Source organism: Microcebus murinus, chromosome 8 (assembly GCF_040939455.1).
Source record: "Microcebus murinus isolate Inina chromosome 8, M.murinus_Inina_mat1.0, whole genome shotgun sequence".
NCBI classification, from domain to species: Eukaryota; Metazoa; Chordata; class Mammalia; order Primates; family Cheirogaleidae; genus Microcebus; species Microcebus murinus.
In genome coordinates this window covers 66,813,895-66,836,468 of record NC_134111.1, presented here as the reverse complement: position 1 = coordinate 66,836,468, position 22,574 = coordinate 66,813,895, and the positions used below count along the sequence as shown (strand labels likewise).

General features: G+C 41.2%; 1 protein-coding gene across 1 annotated transcript; it reads left to right on the top strand.

Annotated features, from left to right (window-relative positions):
• Nucleotides 1–7,684: 7,684 nt before the first annotated feature.
• Nucleotides 7,685–21,127, top strand: CAVIN2 (caveolae associated protein 2). The gene is made up of 2 exons (XM_012776940.3): nt 7,685–8,354; nt 18,752–21,127. Exons 1-2 carry the CDS (start codon nt 7,872–7,874, stop codon nt 19,541–19,543), a joined length of 1,275 nt encoding a protein of 424 aa, XP_012632394.2. The 5' UTR covers nt 7,685–7,871; the 3' UTR covers nt 19,544–21,127.
• The last annotated feature ends 1,447 nt before the right edge of the window (nt 21,128–22,574 follow it).

Genomic DNA, 22,574 nt, shown 5'->3' with positions numbered 1-22,574 from the left:
TTCATAGAAATCCATTATGTGAATGTTCATTAACTCAAAAAACAGAGCAGAATGAGAGGAAATGGTTTTATATTGCTATGATAAGGATTTGAATTATCTATGAAGAAGAACTTCCTGACAAATACCAGACTTGGTTACCAAAATGGTTTTGGAATTTCCTTCTCAGAAGCTTTCAAATTAATATAACTTCCTTTTCAGACAGGGTAAGAAGGTTTCTGTTGTCCTTGATCTTTGTTTTTTGTTTTGTCAAAATAGAGAACAAAATTGTATGACTTCTTGACATCCATTCATCACGATACTTCAAGAAACAAATTCACAAAATAGACCTCAAAATTAACTATCTCCAACTAAGGCTTATTACACTCTGAAAGATCTGACCAAAGGAATCTTTAGAATCTCCTTCATAGGAGAGATTTAAGATTTGATAAACAGCAACAGAGAGCCATGGAAGAAGGAGAGGAAGACAGAGGAGAGTGGAAAAGCTCTCTCTAGCTGGGGAAAGAAGAGTGAACCATATCTATCTGTTCATCCCACTGTTAGGTCCTGGGCCCTAGACTTCCGCAAGCATCAATTTGGTCATGGAAAAATAGTGGATATCCGCCCACTTCCTTCAAGTATTGTTTTTCAAGGTCTTACAGTATCTGGAGACAACATACATGAAAAGTACTGTATTATAAGAAAAGCTTTATTACCAAATCATCCCATTAATTTAAAGCTATTTGTCTCAGTTCCTGTTCGCTTTAGGCGTCTGAAATGAGAAAAACAGAAGCTAAGGGTTATTATTGTGATGTTAAGGGTTTCCTGAAACTGAAAAGAGACAATTTCAGCACTTCATTAGGTATTGCCTAGTATTGTCTTCTAATTGCTTCTTGTGCGTAAATCTTGCTTTTCCTGTAGGACTCTGAACTTCTCCAGGATGAAGACTTTGAATTATATTTCTTTCATATTATCTAAAATCTATCTGTGCAGAGCATGTAGCAACTCACTTAAAGTAGTTGATTAATTCATCTGTAAGTAAGGCTGAGGCACCCCCATATATTTCCCAAGATTTGACACATAATATCCTGTGCATGAGCAAGGCAGAAAGGGACAGCAAAAGAGGTATTAGCTTTGAATATTGCATAGGCAGCGCAAGATATCAACATATTTTTGGGGAAAAAAATGAAATCACATCTTCAAAGCTAAGAGGCTGAACCAGACAGTTATATTAGTAAGGGCTTTTATTTACTTATGTATTTAACCCATATGCTGCTCACCATGTTCTAGGCACTGGTCCAAATATTTCAAAAATATTAACTCATTTAATCCTCATTAAACTCATAATAATAAGATAAGAATTATTATCTTCATTTTATAATAAGAACGTGGGACTTAGAAAGGAAAAGCAATTTATCCAAGGTCATACTACCTTGCTGGAATTAGAACCTTGGAGGTCTGGCTTAAGAGTCCATACTCTTACCTATCATTCTATTTACCAAGGACAATGAGAAGGGGGTGGGTCAGATGGAGAGATGAGGGGACAAGAGTGAGAGAGCAGGAAGAGCAGCCGTCCTCAATCTTCAAGTCAAGAGTTGCCATTTCTGTGTCCAAAGTCAGCTTTTGCCATCTCCTAAAAAAACGTGCAGGATAAAGAGAGTCAGTAGAGCATACATATCATTCTTTGTAGAACAGTATTTGGAAAGGGGCCCGTGTCACTTCTCACATCCAGTGAACAGAACTTAGTAACATCCCCACACTTAGCTCAAAGAAAGTCTGGGTGTGCAGTCTTTAGCTGGGTGTACACGCGCCCCACTAAAACTGTATCGCTATGTTAGAAAAACTATGGATTCCTGCAACATATCTCTGCTTAAATGGTCCTGGTTCAAAGAGAACTTTCTTGACCACCCTCTCTAAGACAGTACCCTCATCACTCTCTGGCCCCTTACCCTGCTCTGATTTTCTTCCTAGTACTTATCACTGTCTAAGAGTACACTGTATTTTTATTATCCATCTTGAACCCCACCCCTCAGAACGCATGCTACACAGGAACAGGGACTTTGTCTCTTGTTCACTGCTATATTCCCAGCACTTCATAGTTACTTAGTAATATTTGTTTAATGAATAAATGATGAATGAACAGTGTCCTAACGGGTCTCCTGCCTGTGATCTTGACAAAAAAACAAGGTGAAAAATGTTTAGCTGTCCTAACTGGCACCCGAATTATTCTTACAAAGGGAGGAGATTTTCTTTTATGGTAATAATAATAATATATCTTCTTGGAGTAGAGATAAAACCCAATGACCAGTATTTGAGTAAAATTTCTCTTCATTAAATAGGGAGAATAAGGAGAAAACAGAAGACAGAAAACTAGGAGAAGGAGAACGAGCAAGATGTCAGAAATCTTCCAGACCATTACCCTAAAGTCTCATTAACATCTGCCTTTGTGTATACTTTGTGTGAGTGGGTTGTGAGATGCTGAAAGAAGGGGTTAGAGGTTACAACTAGGCAGGTATGGAGAAGTACAAGAAAGATGGATGGGGAAATATAAATCCAAGAGAGAGGAAGCCTTGAGAATGCAAGCCCCTCTAGAATTTCCAAAAATCCTGGAGTTCCCTAAGTCAGTAGTCCCCAACCTTTTTGGTTCCCTGTACCAGGGACCAGTTTCATGGAAGACAATTTTTCCACGGATATGGGAGGTGGGGGGACAGAGAATGGTTTGGGGATGATTCAAGTTCATTACGTTTACTGTGCAGTCAAACCTCTCTGCCAATGATAATCTGTATTTACAGCTGCTCCTCAGCACTAGCATCACCGCCTCAGCTCTACCTCAGATCATCAGGCATTAGATTCTGACAAGGAGTGCACAACCTAGATCCCTCGCATGCCCAGTTTACAGTTCGTGCTCCTATGAGAATCTAATGCCACTACTGATCTGGTAGGAACTGGAGCTCAGGCAGGGATGTAAGCAGTGAGGAGCAGCTGTAAATACAGATGAAGCTTCGCTTGCTCACTGGCTGCTCACCTCTGCTGTGTGGCCTGGTTCCTAACAGACCACAGACAAGTACTGGTCCTGGGGCCCTAAAGGACAGCACTTGTGGAGTGGATGGAATCTACTTTATATGTCAACACTATACACTACACTTTATCATTCATTAGATTTCCTTATACATTGCTCTATTCCACACTGACCTCACTGATAGATTGTATGGTGACTTGGGTTGGAAGAGATTAGGTCACATAATCTTGTGCTTTTCAGCATTAATATTTCTAGTGAGCGTGAACACATAATTCCTCTCCATTGCCTCAGCAAAGGGTAAGGAAAAAGCAGGACCTTCAGGCTTTCTTTAAACTGCACCCCTACTTTCCATCGCTAGCCATGGCAGGATGTGGCGTGGAGTTCATCCAGATGTGGTCAGACACAGATGATCCTTCAACTCCATCTTCCTTTCTGCCCAGTTTATTTTATCTTCATAACATGGTTTTATCTTACCACCTTTGGTATTAGCCCAGATTTAATTTTTTCTTAAGGTAAGAATAATTACACAAAGTCCTTTTTTTTTTTTTTAACAATATTATCTTAGGAGTTAGGTTTTGGAAACAGTAGTATGTACAAAAAGTATTACAGAGAGGGGTTCTGGGAACAAACCTAGACTGTTAACAATAGTTCTTAAACAATTGCATTTTCATTGCAAACTACACGTCCCCAGTTATCTACTGTTGCATAAAAAACCACTCCAAAACTGAGTGGCATAAGCCATGCAGATATGTCATTACATTGTTTTTCTTTCTTTCCTTGTGCTTAATATATTCATACAACCCTAGGACTGCATCCTATTCAAGAGGCAAACATAGCCTTTGAAAGGCTTTTGATTCCAGTGTAACGGCCCAGGGGAAAGGATGCACAGAGTAGCCAGTTTAGCCTCCTCTGCTTCTTAAGCCACTGGGGGAAAGGCTTTTCTTCTTTGCAGGATCCTCATTCCAGGCTTTCTATCACCACCATAGTAGTAAGACCAAGAATACCAGGATTACTGTGTGGGCCTAAGGGAAAAAGCCAACCAAAGAGGCCATTGAGCTGCCTCTGGTGTAGGAATTATGGGATTACTAGTGGCTTGAAATGGATAACCACATAGAGATTGGGACCAATGCCCTGGCCAGTAATAAAGTAGGCATTTTCCTGGAGTGATTTCTCTGCTTACATGACTTGGACCCCAGCATAGACAGCTGATGGTCAGTTGGAAGATTCAGAATCCTAACAATATCCCGTCATGACTAGAACATTCACGTTCCTGGAGTGGCGTAAGTAGAGATATCACTCCCTCTCTATGCACCACATCTGTATAACTATACCCAGTGTTTGTCTACCTGCCTATGCTCATTAAGGTGGGAGCTTTTAAAGGGTATCAAATATGTGTCATTCGTCTTTGCATCCCCCAGTGCCTAGCACTTAATTACCACACAATAAATGTTACCAGCCTGGGGACCTCTAATACATTTTGTTACTGCACTAATCCTTCTTAAGCACTTCACTTTCACATGTCCAAAAACCTCCAGGAACCTCCTGTCATTGTATCAAGTCTAAACTCCACTACCCAATTCCCAAGGAACTTTATAGTATGTAATATGTAGGTTTAAAAAATTCTTTTAAGAATTAATTGGATTTCACTAATTTCTTTCAGACAGAAATAAGACTTAATTTAGGGCAAGCAAATGGTAATTTTTGCTGCTCAGGTTACCTCAAATTCTAATTCATCAATATGCTTTCTTTGATTCTCTTTGTTTTTGTTGCCTTACATGAACTCATGCTGCCTTTAGAGTTTATGTTATACTCTATTACTGAGTTATAGGATGTCTTGTACAGGACAGGAGGGTTCCTCATAGTTCCCATGATGATAACATTATGCAACAAAGCAAACTCCATCACAACATGAAACTGTTTACTAATGAATTGATTCTTTATAATGTCCAAAGGATCTATTCCAAATTCACAAAAATGATTACTTTTGACAAGAGGGGAAAGGGAATGGAATGGATATGGTAATCAAAAGGGCCTTCAGCTTCATCTGTAATAGTGTTTTGAAAGAAAAATGTAGTCATGTTATGGTAAATTTCCAAAGATACGCACAATAATCTCTCCCATGCTGCTTACCCTTTTGTCATGGGACACTGCTGCTCTTCCTCCCATAGAAAGAGGGAGTCTATTTCCATCCCCTGGAACCTGAGCTTGGTCTATGACTTGCTTGGATCATAGCATGTGGTGAAAGTGACAAGAAGAGATTTCCAGAGCCCAATCTTAAGAGACCTGCAGCTTTTGCTTCTGTTCTCTTGGAACCCTGTGGCATCATGTAAAGAAATTTGACTTCCCTACTAGATGGAGAGTTCCTGGAGGCTGAAAGACTGAGAAGAGAGAAATCCAAGTGTTCTAGTTGTCCCAGCTGAGGAGCCAGACACATGAATGGGGCCATCTTAGATTCCTCAGCCCAAACTATAGCTGAATGAGCATGCCCAGCAGAAGGGATCCAATCCAGCTGAGCCCTGCCTAGCCAACTACAGAACCATGAGTAAATAAAATGATTATTATTTTAAGCCACTCAGTTCTGTGGTGGTTTGTTACACAGCAATAGATAACTGCTTATTATATTACTTGTGTTACTCAAAATAGATTTTCAAAAATAAATAAGCCCACATGCAAACCTTTCTTCCTGTTTAACAACCAGCCTCTCTCCATTTCCCACCTCACAGCCCATCTCTTTAATGTCTCTATTCATCTAGCTGATTATACAATATCCAACAATGCAATGCAAAATCAGCTCAAATCAATGCAAAATCAGGGAGAAGTGATTATAATGTGAAATCGCAAATCTTGTGAAATATGTAGGAAATCATGAAGTTGATGAAGGTAATGTTAGCAAAGCCCTTGAATCATGGGCAACTCTTCTGACAAATGAGAATCTGCAGCTGGAATAGTTAACATTTGAAGAAGAAAAAATCCACATGGATGATGGTACAATAAGTGCTTCAAAAGGGAATGATTTGAATGTCAAAATTTAAGAGAGGCTCTTGGAAATTGATGAAGCCCTCAAATATATTTGAAATAATGACACTTTTTATGATTTGCCCACAGAAGTCAAACGTAAAAGGACATTGTATCATGATACCATATAATTTTGTTAGAAAATTATGCTTCTCAAAGTCAACACTTGATCTATCCTTTGTTTTAATATTAATACATTTTTAACCAACAAAATTTTGTAAATACAAGGTAAATTAACTCTAATGATTTTTCCTTTCTAAACATAATGTCTCAACAAAATCTTTCCACTTATTTTTGGTCTTTAATTTTAAAGGATTCACTTTAAGTGTGGTTTGGGGGTACCAATCATCTGAGGAAATGGGAGGCTTCTGTAAAAACATCTTTAAGTCATCTTTGTAACTAGCAGATGTACTCATTGAGGGCAGGGTCTTGAATCATACTTTGCCAGTATCCTCTGGACAGCGCAGCAAGCATATAGCAGAGGATAGGGATTTGATAAATGTGATACTCAATGGCTTGCTGATCGATTGTCTTACATGCAGATGTTGCCATTGAAGAATGACACTGTTCCATTATTCAATCCCTGACCCAACGTGAGCTGGCATTTGTTCCTCTCAAAACTGTTCATAGAAGGCCTATTACAAACTTCCTGCTGAAAGCACTTTCAAAGGCTGGATACATTTAAAACCAATTCAAGCATGTAAAGCCATTTTAGGAAATAAGCCCCACATCCCAAGGGCTCGGATGAGGAGGGCCAGGTTTGAGAACAGGTGTGCCACTCCACTGAGCAGGAATTTGGAAATGTCAAACATTAGAACCACTTCAGAAACCCCAACTCAACCTGTCGACGGTCACATTTCTGGACACGTGTCAATAAATGCCCTGCGGAGATGGGTATTTGAGAAAATCTCTCAGCACAGATTCAAAAATAGTTAAAACAAATTAGCATGATAGGTTCTTAAAGAGATAATATTCCTTTTTTTTTCTTTTTGATTTTTCAATCTTCTCAAAAAAAAAAAAAAACCTTCCATGTTTTTTTAACAGTGGTCATTCCAAAAGTTTCCACCTATTACATGATAACAGTCCATAACAGCAGCATTACTTGTTTCAACGTCCCTGAAGTTCAGTCTCTCTCAGTGTATTTTGTATCCCCAATTGCAAACGTAATAAGCACTGGGCTGTTTTCCTTGTCTTTATAAGGGTTACTTCCACTCCTTTGCAAATGAGAAACTAACAATACGAAGTTGGCTGCATGTACTCTTTAAACTCTACCCCTCCCAGTAGGACACCCGGTGCTCTGCAGCCCATCAGTCAGTTCTAGGGCAAACGCAAACAATACTGTCCCTTACAATAACTTGTATCCAGGAAAAAAAACAGGAGCTCTGTTGCATCTGTAGCATAGCAGCCAGAAAAAAGTTTACTAGCTTTAACCAATTGGAAGCTGTGGAGCTGGGCCAAGTTAGCCTGTTTTTTCTCCGCCTCGAGATGAAGTCATGATTGAAATATGGCATTGAACTTATTTCTAAAAGGGAAGGGGAGTAGGAAAGAAAAGCTAAACCTGCAGCAAAGTGCCCTGTGCAGAGGAGAACGTGCTTAGGAAGTGTGTGCATGCTTCTGAGCCCTGAGTGGCTCTCAGTTCTGTAACCTTCCCCTCCCACTGGGTGGAGTAGGGCCTTTAAGAGCAGCTGGAATGCAGTTCCCCTGATCAGCCTCGCCAGTTGTTGCCTGTCTGAACCTCTGCCCGTGCTGGAGAGTGGGGCTCTGAGCTCAAACCAGTGGGCTCCGTTCTGTGCACCACCGCCCTTCTCGCCAGAGCAAGCAGCAGCTCCCAGCAGGGAAGAGCGTTCCCACCTGCCCGGCCATGGGAGAGGACGCTGTACAGGCCGAAAAGTTCCAGCACTTGGGCTCTGATGTGCAGCAGGAGAAGCCAGCGAGCCCCAGCCCGATGCCCTCCTCCACGCCGAGCCCCAGCCTGAACCTGGGGAGCACGGAGGAGGCCATCCGGGACAACTCGCAGGTGAACGCCGTCACGGTGCTGGCGCTCCTGGACAAGCTGGTGAACATGCTGGACGGCGTGCAGGAGAACCAGCACAAGATGGAGCAGCGGCAGATCAGTCTGGAGGGCTCCGTGAAGGGCATCCAGAACGACCTCACCAAGCTCTCCAAGTACCAGGCCTCCACCAGCAACACGGTGAGCAAGCTGCTGGAGAAGTCCCGCAAGGTCAGCGCCCACACGCGCGCGGTCAAGGAGCGCATGGACCGGCAGTGCGCGCAGGTGAAGCGGCTGGAGAACAACCACGCCCAGCTCCTCCGGCGCAACCATTTCAAAGTGCTCATCTTCCAGGTCAGTGACCCCTACGCCTCCTCACGGGCCGGCTGGGACTTCCCGAGGCTCATGACCTCAGTCGTCCTGGCGCTCGCAGCCATATTTACATCTGTTCTGCCTGTCAGGGATCACACACACAGCGCATTGTCCCCTGACTGCCTGCAGCAGGCGAGTATGAGATCCGCACACCGAGGTGGGATTTTCCCAGGTCACTGCAGCCCAACCCCAAGGCAGGTGACCGCACGGTTGGTAGGCCGGGGTCATTTGTCTGGGAGCACCTGGATGCACTCCGTACAGGTCGGGAAGATGTGCAGGTGCACATACCCTAGTCAAATTCATTTGTCTCTTTGCATTAAGAGCCTGGGGCTCTGGCTGCAGCTGTTAGCTGGACTGGGCAAATTAATTCAGTGGCAGTTTATTAACTCTTTGTGGAAATGAGGTAATCATGTGAGATTTTTTTAACCAAGAAGTCAAACTCATAACTGCTTAAACTATTCTTTTGCCCAAAGACTACCAGTGTTTGGGGGACTAACCAAATGGAGAATTGATTCCATTAGAGTTGAACTAGCCTGGTTCTTTTAAGACATTTGTGGGTGGGCAAAGCAATCTTGTTGAGTTCTTTTCTAGCGAATGATGCACTAAAATTACAGAGCATAACTCTTTACAAACACACTAGATATACCCCTCATTGCTCAGAGAGACCACAACTGTAAAGTAAAACAAAAGGAGCGTTATCAGTCACAGTCACAAAGGCTAATCTTAAATGTTTTCTCCTTAATATGGTTGCCTTAGAATAAAAAGGCCACTTAATTTTTTTTAATGCATCAATGATGCAATTAATGTAGCAAGAGGCTATTTGGGGACAGGGAGATTGCGTGGGGCTGTTGTTCCGCCAAGTGGTGGGCATCTGTGAATCCAAGGGCAGCCCTGCCTAGTGCTGGAAGCCCTTCCGCCCAGTGGACTGGAGCCAGCACAGAGCCCAGGAAGCTATTGCCATCCTCGCCCCAGGGCTGTCTCCTTGTGACCATGTGAATAGGGGAGGATTTCAAAGCCATGGAGGGGAGAGGCTATAGCCAACAGTTTGATTGTGAAAGGCACACAGGGAGAGCCTTCATCTCCCAAGAGAGATTTAGAAATTGGGATTTAAACCGAGGGAGCCTTCTTATTCAAAATGAATCTGCTCTGCCAAGTTACAACCTAAGCCTTCCTACTCCCATAAAAGGAAAGACTCATCTCGCTGCTTTTTTGTCCTCCTCAAATTGCACTTGAGTATTGTAAAGGTTTAGGCAGCTGATGCCCTCCTATACCTTGCAGGCTTTTGCAGCCAGGAAACTTTTTAGCTTTTAATGCAAATGCAATAGCTTTTCATGCACCAGATGAACTGAAAAGAGATCCAGTAACTGGGCCTTTCTTAAGCCATATGAGATCCTTACTTTATTAGCCTAAAAGATATTAGAAATCTCAGCTCTCAAGGCATTTCTAAATTAAATACTGATCTCCAAATAAAACCAAACATGTACAGACCTGTTTATATCTGAGTCACCAAAGGAAATTTCCCTTCTTCCATATGAATCAGGGAGATTATCTCTTGTCCCATCCCTCAGTTAAGGAGGAAAAAAATATTTATCTAGTAAAGGAAAGTCACAATTTTTCAGGATTGGTTTTTGTTTTGTTTTGCCACGGGTGTTCTGCGGATGTCGGAGGGAGGAATGGAGGGGGATATGCTACTAGAAATTCAAGAGAATTGCAAATCTGACATTTAAAGAAACAACTCTTGGGAAACTTGAAGGCACATGTTCATTGTTGAGGGCCTGACATGGTCTCCTGTTTTGTCACATTGGACTGACAGGTGTGAAATTGCAGAATTCTACACATACTGAGTAAAAGCTGAAACGGGTGCTCAAGACCAAATTGGAAGCTAAAGAGAATCCACAGCAACGTGTTCAGACTCCATCTGGGCCCCTTAGCAAGCAGCCCCCTAGGGACACTTTTAGGAGAACTAAAGGCAAGCTGCTGGACCTTTCTTAAGCCATGTAACCTCCTTTATTGGCCTAGAGAATATTAGAAATCTCAATTCTGAAGGCATTACAAGATGATTATTTTGAAAAAACAAATGCAAGTGCAGGCCCTCAATGGAAAGGTTGCTCTTTTTCTTGTTCCTTCATAAAGTAGGGGTTTCTCTAGGGTAGTAATTATGCCAATGGATAAAACAATAATTTGTGTTAGATATTGGTCCTGTATAGTAGTTGAGAAGATAAATTTTGCAGTCACTCAGACACTGGTTCAAATCCTTTTCTCACTACTTGCTTTGTGATCTCTCGGACATGTTTTGCAGTTTCCCTAAGCCTCTGTTTCCTCTTCTGTACACTGAGGATATTAATAAGAGCAAAAATATGTTGAGCACTTAATAAGCCCAGCACACACTGCTAAGAAGAGTTCCGTTTATTACGTCATTTATCCCCAATTTACAGATGAGGATGTTGAGATTCAGAGATGTTTATGTCTTATCTGAAGTTATTTAGTAAGCAAGTGGTGAAGCTGCCACTCACACATTTAATTGATTTCAAAGATGTGCTCTTACATGCTAATGCTTCCTCCCTCCCTCGTACTCTCGCTCATAGGGCAAGGAATAAAGAAAATAACATTTAAAATGTTTAGCAGAGGCTGGCATAGATTAAGTGCTCAATGAATAGAAGCAAATACTGAGTGGATCTGAAATTCATTTGCTCAGAGAAGCTGCCCTTTCGCTTGTTTAGAAATGTGGCTTTCTTGCTGGGCGTGGTGGGTCACACCTTTAGCCCGAGCTACTCTGGAGGCTGAGGCAGGAGGATCGCTTGAACCCAGAAGTTTGAGGTTGCTGTGAGTTATAATGATGCCACTGTTCTGGGCAACAGAGTGAGATCCTGTCTCGAAGAAACAAAAAGACTCTTGGGTAAAAACTGACCCCACCCTACCCAGGACCTTAAAACAGCTATGCTTATGCTTTTTTACACACACACCCCACACACTGTATGACTGTCACCATGTTGAAATCAGCATATCGTTCATCTCCATGAAAGCAAAGGATTCTGCTCAAAGACCGCTCTAAACAGACCCTTCTGGTAGCAGCACAGACTTCACCGTGTGGCGGGAGGGGTCAGTTCTCTGGACCCGTGGAGAGTGTAGAGGGCAGGTAACATACCAGGTGCCACTTTATGTCTTTAAAGTAATTTATCACTTTTAGTCCCCCTGAATCCTATGTTGGACTTCCTTTCACTAAATCTATTGATTTTTCTCATTTAAGACAAAAAATTGTGTGAAAAAGACGAGAGAAAAGAATCTGTCCTTTGACTCGAGCATATTTGGCACTGTAGTATTGAGACGATTACATTTTCAGTTTGTAAAATCTTGTCATGTCCTTCAAAATCTAAAGGTGCATTTTAGTTGGTTGGTTAGCTGAGTAGATACTTAATGCATGTTTTTAATTCCAAACTTTGTCCTTAATTTGTCCTACTTAAAACATGTCATTTATTTATTTAAATCTGTTCTGAATGTTACAGCATTGTCGTAGCTATTAAGCATCAAATTTCATAGCCATTACCTCAAATTATAACCAGTAGTATTTAAAACTAGAGAAACATTGATCTCCCTTTGAGTAATAAAATAAATTTCAAAATCCTAGTTAAACCCAGCAGATTTTTAAAAAAAAAATTTTTTTGTAATAGCTTCAGATCAATGTTTGAATTCAAAATACTGTGGCATGACCCAGCATAAATGAAATAAGACTCACAGGCATTGCTGATCAAAAAGAAAATACTAAAGAAAGACTAAGGCTGCCTATAAGCATGGGTATATTTTACTAAAATTAAATATTATACAGAAAATCAGTGAATTTACAGTTAAGAGGGAATTTTCTCTGTTGATATAAGAGACTAGAATTTCACAGGTAACTGTCCCTGAGGGTTTGGTGTGCACCTATGTCCTCCTAAGGTTCTAGTAATGAATATTTGAAAAAGGAGTTTGGGAATGATTTCAAATCTGGGGAACAAAATGAGAGTACTCATGGACAGCTTACACTTTCATCCACATAAAATTGGGAAATTGGGTGGAAAAAAAAGTAGAAAGGTTAGATATTTGCAGTGGATCCATTTCTGGAGAATTGAGCTTATAAATGTGTTCAAATATTCATCATTTGGGTTCCTTCAATGAGATCAGAATTCTAGAAAGGTGTTAAAAGTGAAACATCTTCAGACTATTTTAAAATTGATTTTTTAAAAGCCTGCACCGTATCCAAAGCCACTGTTCTGAAAACTGTTAAATTAGTACAGACCTGGAAGAAACAGGGATAGATAATCAAAGACACCTTTCTGTGACAACTGGCTATGTTTATATCACATTGATTAATGTTCCCATATGGGATATTGGTTTTGATGTGTTACTTACCTAGCGCCCTTTTAGTTTGAGATAAACAAAAATACTACTTCTTATTGTTATTATTTATGCTTACTGAATGTCCGCACTGCCCCAGGCACTTTAAGTGAATAACCGATTATTGTTGGTATTTCTTCAAAAGAATCATTACATTCTTTCAGATGCAGCCTTTCCATGTAAATGTTTTCTATTCCATTGCTTTGTAATCTATATCTGTTTGAATTGAATGAATGAAAAACATTCTCCAGTGCATCTCAGGTCCTATAGTTTTAATTCTTGCATGAAACAAAACACACTTGGCATTAGTACACTATGGGATTGCTTCTGCAATTTGTTAATTCTTTTTCGTGGGATTTAGGTTAATATCACAGAATCAGATATGTTAGAGCTGGAAAGCACCTTAATAATCATTTAGTTTAACTTCATTTTATATCAATGAAGCAGAGGCCCTGAGAAACCAAATGTCTAGCAAGGTTCATTTTATTCATAATAGAAATTATTAAAATGAGTAAAAACAAACACTATAATCCCACTATGGTAAAGTTCACATTTACTAGATTTTCCATATCAGCTTTTAAATAATTCAGTATGATTTGGATTTTTTTTTTTGGTTTTGTTTTGTGTATTTTATGTGTAACAAAGAACACCTAACCAGTGTGATCTTAAAAAAGAATTGAACCCTTGATAACAGTGAAAAATAATGAAACTTTTAAATCCTCCAGCATGTGAAAGACTGCTCAGGGATTATAACTAATGCATTTCATTCTTATGTCTTGCTGATTCCACCAACAGCTGCCTTAGGGGTGCAGTTCTAATCAATGACTTTATCCACTTGGCAATCTATACCTCAGAAACACAAATCGGAGAAAACCATCAATGTATGAAAGAGACCTATAAATCAGAATGTCAGGTGGGCATAGTTTCATATTAACAACTAGTATTTACAAATTATTAAATGAAACATTTCATGGATATAAATTTATGGTCTTCATATCCCTCTAGGAGGCTACCACATCCCTGTGGGAATATGACATCCTTTATTATTTTTTTCTAACAACAGAGATGATAAGTTAGTGACAGGAAAGCAAACTGCTGGCTTCCCTCTCCTTATTCAAGATTTTAAATGACGTACCTTAGATTTCCTTTTCTGATGCTCATCCTTTCTTTTCTTTTCTTTTTTTTTTAAGTACTCAGACCTTTTCTGGCAAGAGTCTTCTTTTCTTTTAAAGTGTGCATATCTATATGTGCAGAGATTTTTTTCCATAAGCTTCAACCCAAGAAGTGTCCGACATGTTGGCAAGTTTATCTGAGTTGATATCACTAGGGCTATTAGTTCACTAGAATCAATAATAAACAGCAAACAAGCAGACGTGGAAGGAAAAATGCTACTTTTTCTAGAGTTCTTTCCATTCCTTTTCTCTTTTATTCTGCAAGAATATCATTCATATATGTTTGAAGTGTTCTTTTTAATTCCTTTTCTTTTGAAAAACTCATAAGGGTCCTTATGAAAGGTCAGACACAGGAACACCTGCATCAGTGGAGCCCAAGACCTTTTGGAAAACAAACGGTGAATAATCAGCTGCTCCTGGAGGCCTCTACTGCCCAAAGAAGCAATTCAGCCCATAAGGGATTCTCAATGCCATTTCAAGGAGACACAAACTCTAAGTAGACATATGAGTAACTAGCATAAGTAAGCAGGGACAGGGCTGAGGATGTATACTTGGCCCTTCTCCTTGAGGTAGCCTTCAGTCTTGGAATCTGTAAGATAAAGCAGATCAAAAATACAATAGGAGATTGTATTAGTTTGTAGTCCCACCAACAGTGTAACCTAGCAGCAGGGAAATAAAATGCACAGAGGGAAATAAAATGCAACAGAAATCAAGCAGGTGGGAGGGGGGTGAAGGGGAGGGGTGAAATCACACCTAAAGGGTACAGTGTACACAATCTGGGTGATGGGCACACTTATAACTTTGACTCAAGTAGTACAAAAGCAATCCATGTAACCAAACCATTTGTACCCTCGTAATATTCTGAAATTAAAAAAAAAAAAAGTAACAGGAGGCTGAAGGCAGAAGTGTCACCTTCACCTCACCTGTAGGCATGTGAGATATCAAGTTTCCATGAGGTGTGCGTGAGAGCCTGAGCACAAGGGCACCTCGGGAGAAGGCAGTTGCCAAGGATCCATTATCTGAAGTTCAAATTGAATTTCCACCAGCATAAGAGAAACTTCACTGTCAAACACCACACGTACGTCTTGCTAAAGAACAGAGATTTTGAAAAGTATCAGTATTTTTCTGCTTCTAAACAAACATTATGGAAAGGTAAGTGCTTGGACACTTATAAATTCCTGTGTGAAAAGACAGGGCTTACCTTCAGAGTGGATATCACCAGAAGCTTCAGAGGAAACACTGTCCAGTAGACGGAACATAAAATCCTGCTTGAGTGATGAAAATGACAGCAGATGCATAGCAATTAGCCAGAAAACATATCTCACTTGTTTCCAGTTGCATATAGACACATCCAACTCATTCTGGATTCTCTCTGTTCCTGCTGGGTTTATTTTCATAGTTGGCGCCCAAACACTGTCATATAAATTTCCCTGGCATTTTACAAAAGGGTTCAATGGGTTTTCCACTGTCCCTCAACACCCTGCCCCCATACATGCAGGATGTATCTACCACAGATCACTTTTTAGTCACTTTATAACAACTTTCCTCAAAGCTGTCCCCAAAGGATACGGAATAGGAAAGACAAAAGAGGCTTAAGACTCAACAGTAACTATACTTTTGTGACAGTAAAACTTATATCTAAGGGAAAAATATGATATGATCAGTTCAATTCCTTTAGAAGTACAGTTAATATACCTACTTTTTGTTGGGGTTGAAGAAAGGGACATTATCCAACTTGCTACCTTTGATTACTCTGAGAAATTAGACTACCAAAATGTCCTTCTTCTGTCATAACCAAGGCTTATTTGTACAGTTTTCTGCCTGAATTTCTGCTTTCCTCACTGATGACTTTTAATAACATTTCACTGAACTCTTGGTTTCTTCTTGTCAAACCTTGCTAACCTGTCAAACCCTTCTAACCCTCTTGTCAAGCCCCAGAAGTCATTTTGTTTCTGGACTAAGCATGTGAGCCCTAGCTATTTCTATAGTCTGTCCCTCTTTCAGTAATACTCATCCACTGAAAAGAAAATCCTTTCTAAAAACTGGAGATTACTGCTCACCTTAGATCTTAGGTTCTCCTGATCTCCCAGTGGAAGCAGCAGTCAGCAAACTTCCCCTTCTAGACACAGAGCTAAGCCCATCTCTTTGTAGTCCTCAAGCCTGCCCAGCTGAGGGGCCATCTCCATTCCAGACACTCTCAGGACTTTCTTAGAAAGCCATCTTACCCAGCATGTGTTCATTTAATTAGCAGCTCTTGAGCTCTAGGCACTGGAACAAAGTGTGAACAAAAGACAAAACTTCCTACCCTCATGGGGAGTATATTCCAGTGAAACTGGAACAACCTCAACTTAAAATATGGGAAAACCATTCTCTGCAAAAGTCCATGTTATAAATGTCTTGTGGCAGTCCCAGACTCCTTTCAATTTTTCCTCCCTGTTCTTTTACTATGTACCTGATGCTTTCAGTGACATTCCAAATGGAAGGGTGTAGGCCAGGCATGGTGGCTCACACCTATAAGCCCAGCACTTTGAGAGGCCAAAGCAGGAGGATCACTTGAGCTCAGGAGTTCAAGGCTGCAGTGAGCTATGATCAAGCCACTGCATTCCAGCCTAGGCTACTGAGTAAAACCCTGTCTCAGAAAAAAGGGGGGGTGGGGAGGGAAGGAGAGGGAAAGAGTATAGGGAGGCCTTTGGGAAACAATATGTGAAATCTTCATTCTAACAAGGATTCTATTTAACCAGACTTTCTGCTTTTTACCTCTACCCAAGATGTTATCCTCTAACCTAGTTATGGATAGGGCTCTGTCTGAGTGTGTGTGTAGAGGGAGACACAGGATTGTATCTTTTTAGAGTATCATAATTATACCAATCAGTGGTTAGTAAGGAGAGGGATTTTTTAAAGTTTTTCTATACTATTTAACCTTTGTTCATTTGGTCTTTGTATCAGGAAGTTAGAAATACACAGTCACACTTTTAAAGAATGTTTTCAATCATAACCCATTCTCGTTAACTTTTCAATCAATACTACAAAACAAGAAGGGGGGTTCTTACCATTAACGTGAATTTTGCATGATGTTTAAATCCCAAATAGATTTTTTTTTTGAGACAGGGTCTCGCTTTGTTGCCCAGGCTAGAGTGAGTGCCATGGCATCAGCCTAGCGCACAGCAACCTCAAACTCCTGGGCTCAAGCGATCCTCCTGCCTCAGCCTCCCGAGTAGCTGGGACTACAGGCATGTGCCACCATGCCCAGCTAATTTTTTCTTTCTATATATATTAGTTGGCCAATTAATTTCTTTCTATTTATAGTAGAGATGGGGGTCTCGCTCTTGCTCAGACTGGTTCGAACTCCTGACCTCGAGCAATCCGTCCACCTCGGCCTCCCAGAGTGCTAGGATTACAGGCGTGAGCCACCATGCACAGTCCCAAATAGATTTGTATTTCAATAAATCCAGTTGTTTTTCAAACTGAAAGTTTACTCAGCGGCCCAAAATATAAACATAACCTTGAGGCTCTGGTAGCAGTAGGGGTGGCAGGGGCGCTGGAGCCTTGCCCCCCTCTGGCATTCCTGCGGAACCTCTGGTGCCCCTAAGGGTGCAGTTTGAAAGCTGCTAATCTTGGTCAAATCCTATTGTTCATGTTTAGAAGAAACTGAGACCCAAGGAGATTACAAATTATCTGCTAAAAGCTGCTTAGCCATTTAACAGTACAGCAAAGACTGAGACTTATGCCTCCTCACACACATCCAATACTGTGTCATTTCTTTCAACGAAAATGTGGAGGTACCTTGCTGGTTAGCTCTCATTTTCCAATATTCAAAGAAAAATTTAAAAGTCAAAAGGATTCTTATACTGCCGTGACCCAAGTCTGTCTGGATTCAAATCTCCCCAGCAAGCAACGCTGCGGCGCCGTGTCCCTTGCACGCTAGAGGCAAGTTCTCAGGCTCTGCTCCCTGAGACTCCCAGAAAAGCCACCTTTGACTGTGTGCCTAGCAGTTGGAGAGAGATGTGCTGCGAAGGGTGAAGGGGGCAGCTTTCTGTGCTCCTCTCCTCGCTCTTAGCTGGCAGTTGGGGGCCAAAGTATTCTTGCCCGGAGAAGCTCGATAAGCCACGACCGCAGCAGAAGCCTTTAGACCTCACTATTCTAAAAATGATGCTAATATCTCACCTCCCCTTACTAACTGCCACAAAGGATATCCTAAACCACCAGGCTGCATGAGTGGCCCCCTGGAAGGCAGCCCTTGCTTCTCTTACTCTGAAATGATGTCATCAGCTTTAGTGTGTGCTTTCGAACAGATACGAAGCTGACCGTCCCTTTACTGCTGACCTCTAGCTGCAGAGGGAACCTCATCAAGGCTGTGCCTAGTGTCTGGTATCTGAGGACGTCCCAGTTCTCTCTCCTGCTCCCACCTTTTATCTGCCAACTTGACCTTCAGGCTCTTTTGCAGTGGGATTTTGGGAGGAGTGGAGCCCTCTGACCTCAAGGAAGGGTAGGAGAGAGAGGGCCTCTGGGCTCACAGCAGAGTAACTTACTTTAGTGCCTTTATCTAGGCAGCTTCCTGTCCATCTGAGTCACAGCCACTTCCCCTGCCTGTCACTGATAGGGTCTTTGCCGGCTGCCCTCCTGATATTCTCAGTGGGCAGCCCTCGGCCTTATCCAGGCGAAGGGGGATGACTTGGCCAATTTAGAATTAACTCTTCCTGCTCTAGAAAACTGAAGCCATGAACATTTGGCTTCTATCATCCCCCTGTCCCCAAAACAGAAATCCAAATTATAGCGTTTCGTAATTCTTTGGGAAATGTGTTATTAACATGAAACCTGCATTGCCTATCTTTTCAGGAAGAAAATGAGATCCCTGCCAGCGTGTTTGTGAAAGAGCCAGTCCCCAGCCCAGCGGAAGGGAAGGAGGAGCTTGCCGACGAAAACAAGTCGCTGGAGGACACCCTGCACACGGTGGACCTCTCGTCGGACGACGAGCTGGCCCGCGAGGAGGACGCGCTGGAGGACAGCGCGGAGGAGAAGACGGAGGAGAGCCGGGCGGAGAAGATCAAACGATCCAGCCTTAGGAAAGTGGATAGCCTCAAGAAGGCCTTTTCTCGCCAAAACATCGAGAAGAAGATGAACAAGCTGGGGACAAAGATCGTATCCGTAGAGAGGAGAGAGAAGATCAAGAAATCTCTCACATCCAATCACCAGAAAACATCCTCGGGGAAAAGCTCCCCCTTCAAGGTTTCCCCCCTGACTTTCGGCAGGAAGAGAGTCCGAGAGGGAGAAAGCGCCGCGGAAAACGAGACCAGGTCAGAGGACTCCCCGAGCAGCGAGCAGGTGCCGCCGCAGGAGGAGGGCTCCTTGGCGGAGGGCCCCTCCGAGGCGTCGGTGGCCAGCGCGCTGCTGGACGGGGACAGCGCGGAGGGCGCCGCCGAGAAGGCCGCCTGGAGAGGGGGTGACTCGGGCATGGACAGCAACGCCGACTTGACCATCGTGGAAGACGAGGAAGGGGAGTCCGTGACCCTGGAGCAGGCTCAGAAGGTGCGCTATGAGGGCGGCTACGAGCTAGCCTCCGAGGAGGCAGAGCGCTCAGCCGGGGACCAGGTGCGCCCGGCGGTGCTGCAGGTGGACCAGAGCGCCTAGACGCGCCGCCCGCCCGGCCCGCACCTGCAGCTGAGCGGCCGGCCGGCCTCGAACAGACCCCTGCGCAGCCCAGCGCGCCTCCCTGCTGTGTTCCCCGCCAGGCAGCAGTAACTGCCCCGCAGTAGCAGTAGCAGCGCACACAGGACCAGGGCTCACCATGAAAACAGCCTGTCGGGGGATGCACTTTTAGTTTGCCCTTAGGTCCTATTTCTGTAGAATTTCTCCAGGATTGCCAGAAAGCAGAAATGGAGAAGTTGAAAAATGTTGATCTGTTTGTCTTCGTCAGAAAAACCAGAGGATACTTAAGATACTAGTCACGAAATAACGATTTGTTTTGGTCATTCCGTAAGCTTGCTGAATAGTGTACCAGTAATACATTGAATTCCCACAGTATTCTGAGAGTCTAATTATTATTCAAGCATGTGATTATGTAATATACATAAAGACATAAGCTAAAGATATGTTTTAAGAAGAAAACAGTTACACAAGGTAGAAGAGAATGTTCAGTTGGTTAGTCACTTAATAGATAACCCTTGTTTTATTGTAAACAAAGGAAAAATTGAAAGATTATAACTAAGCTAATGAAGTAAGATAAGACAGGTAGTAAACTCTGGACTACTAGAAAAGTAAGAAGGAAAAGTTGGAAAGTAAGAGAAAAAGGAAACAAAGAATGACAAAGAGATTGAAGACAGAGAAAAAAGGATGTGCTGAAAAATAAAATATTTACAATATTAGCTTAACGGTTTCACTCCTTAAATAACAATACTAAAAGAAGTTCATATATTCTGGAATAATATGTTGTATCTTCAAGGTATTTTTATTTTCTAATATTTTCAAACGATATAACAAACATTTTACAGTGTTAAAGCTGTATTTTTTTCTTAATAAATAAAAGATACCACAAATATTTTAAGGAAGTTCAAAAAATGTCTCTTCAACATTGGAATAAATGTAATTCTTCAAAATGTAATAATATATACTGCATTTTATGGGAATTTTAATGTAATGTTTTCCAAATTTGAAATAAGCCTTAAATTCCAAATGATGTAATAATATAGCCTTATAAAATGTTAAAATCTACAAGTTTGGGAAGTGAAGGATTCTATTCTCTCTTTTTTGTATTTAATGGATATTTCATTCCAGGTTATATTTTATTTATATATTAATTTCACAGAATATTAGTGTCTCAGCTTTTTAAAGCATGGTAGTGTTTTATGTATATACACATTTATTCAGGTAGGTTAATTTTTACTGCTAACATTATACTAAAATATTGTTTTATCTATTTTTAATTACAAAATGCTAATGTTTTGCTAAGTTATAGTTTAAAGACAGTTGACCCAAGGAGCAAATTCCCTGCCTTAAGTATGTGCCACCATAAGTAACTTTACAAATAGAAGTAACCCAAGACGATATTAACAAACTTTGCTTTGTCTTTAATAAAAGGTATAGGATTAACAAATGTACTGATGGCATGACCTATTTAGCTATGTCCTTGTTTTTACAATAATGTAACCTCAAATATTGGGTTATTGAACTAACAATGGCTGTATTAAAGAAGATTAAATAAACCAAAACATAAAATGTATATAACAATGTCAGTTTTTTGGCAGAACAATTTTAGAACAAGCAGCCAGAATTGATTTTTAAACTCTCCTCCAAATGTAGCAGTAATGTTGGTTGTTTCAGTCTTGATTTCCCCTATTAACTCTGCTTTCTTTTCTCCCTGATCTCATTTAGAAATCTAACTCTCATTCTTCAAGTTTAACTTTCTTGACATCACTCTGCCAGCTCTGGAGAGCATCTGAATTTATTGCAGCAGCTTGATGAATTTGATAGTTCCATCTGCATTTTTATTGTATTATACCAGACCTTACAAAACCTTAAACAGCCCTGCGAACGTGAATGTACTGAACTGTACATTCAGTTTATTCATGCAGATAAACCTTTGTCTTCTGCAGCACCGTGGACGTGGTAGAAGACTTCATTTCACTCACGGCCCAAAGCGTGCCTGTTTAACCTTTACAGAGTTGCTGTCACTTCTTGCAGCCGAGGAGTTGGAGGACTCAGAGCTAATCTAATGTTTACATTTCCTTTTCAAAATGCTTTTTTCATTTGTCCCAATATACTAGCTGTATGTCAGTGGAAAACTGCACTCAGGCATTTTTAAAGTTTTACTAACAATAACATTTATTCTGTGTTCCACATTCGAAGCATTAAGATCTTAAGCAATAAAACAGAGAATTAAGCCAGATAATTGTTAGAAAACACATACTGTAGGGATTAGAGAGAGCAGCAGTTGTGGAAATGGAAGCTATTTATTCTGTATTATTGTTGAATTATTTGCATACTGGTGAGGCTGCGAAGTCCCCAAATTAGATATGTCTTCTTCCCACCCATCCAATAACCCATTCCTAACTTTATGTGCCTGGAGCTCAAGAACTGGATTAGGTTTCCCCAAGATAGGTTATACATTAATAAGGACTGAGATCCATATCTTAGAAATATAATTCAGGAGTAAGAACTGTCTATTACATGGATCGCAAATCTCACAGAAATATAGAAAAATGTCATTTTTCTGCAAGATTTATCTTAAAAAATACATAGATACATATTTCAACAGGAATATTTTCTTTCCACTTAGGAATCCAGTATATGACTGAATTACTGATGCTTTTTATACATGAAAATAAAAGACCCACACTAAGACCAGTTCTGCACAAAACAAAGATTCCTCAGGCAGTCACAGTGGCTCACGCATGTAACCCTAGCACTCTGGAAGGCTGAGGCGGGAGGATCACTTGAGATCAGGAGTTCAAGACCAGCCTGAGCAAGAACAAGACCCTGTCTCTATAAAAAAAAAATTTGAAAAATTAGCCAGACATGCTGACATAGACCTTTAGTCCCAGCTACTTGGGAGGCTGAGGCAGGAGGATTGCTTGAGTCCAGGAGTTTGAGTTTGCTGTGAGCTATGAAAACACCACTGCACTCTAGCTCGGGTGACAGAGCAAGACCTTTTCTCAAAACAACA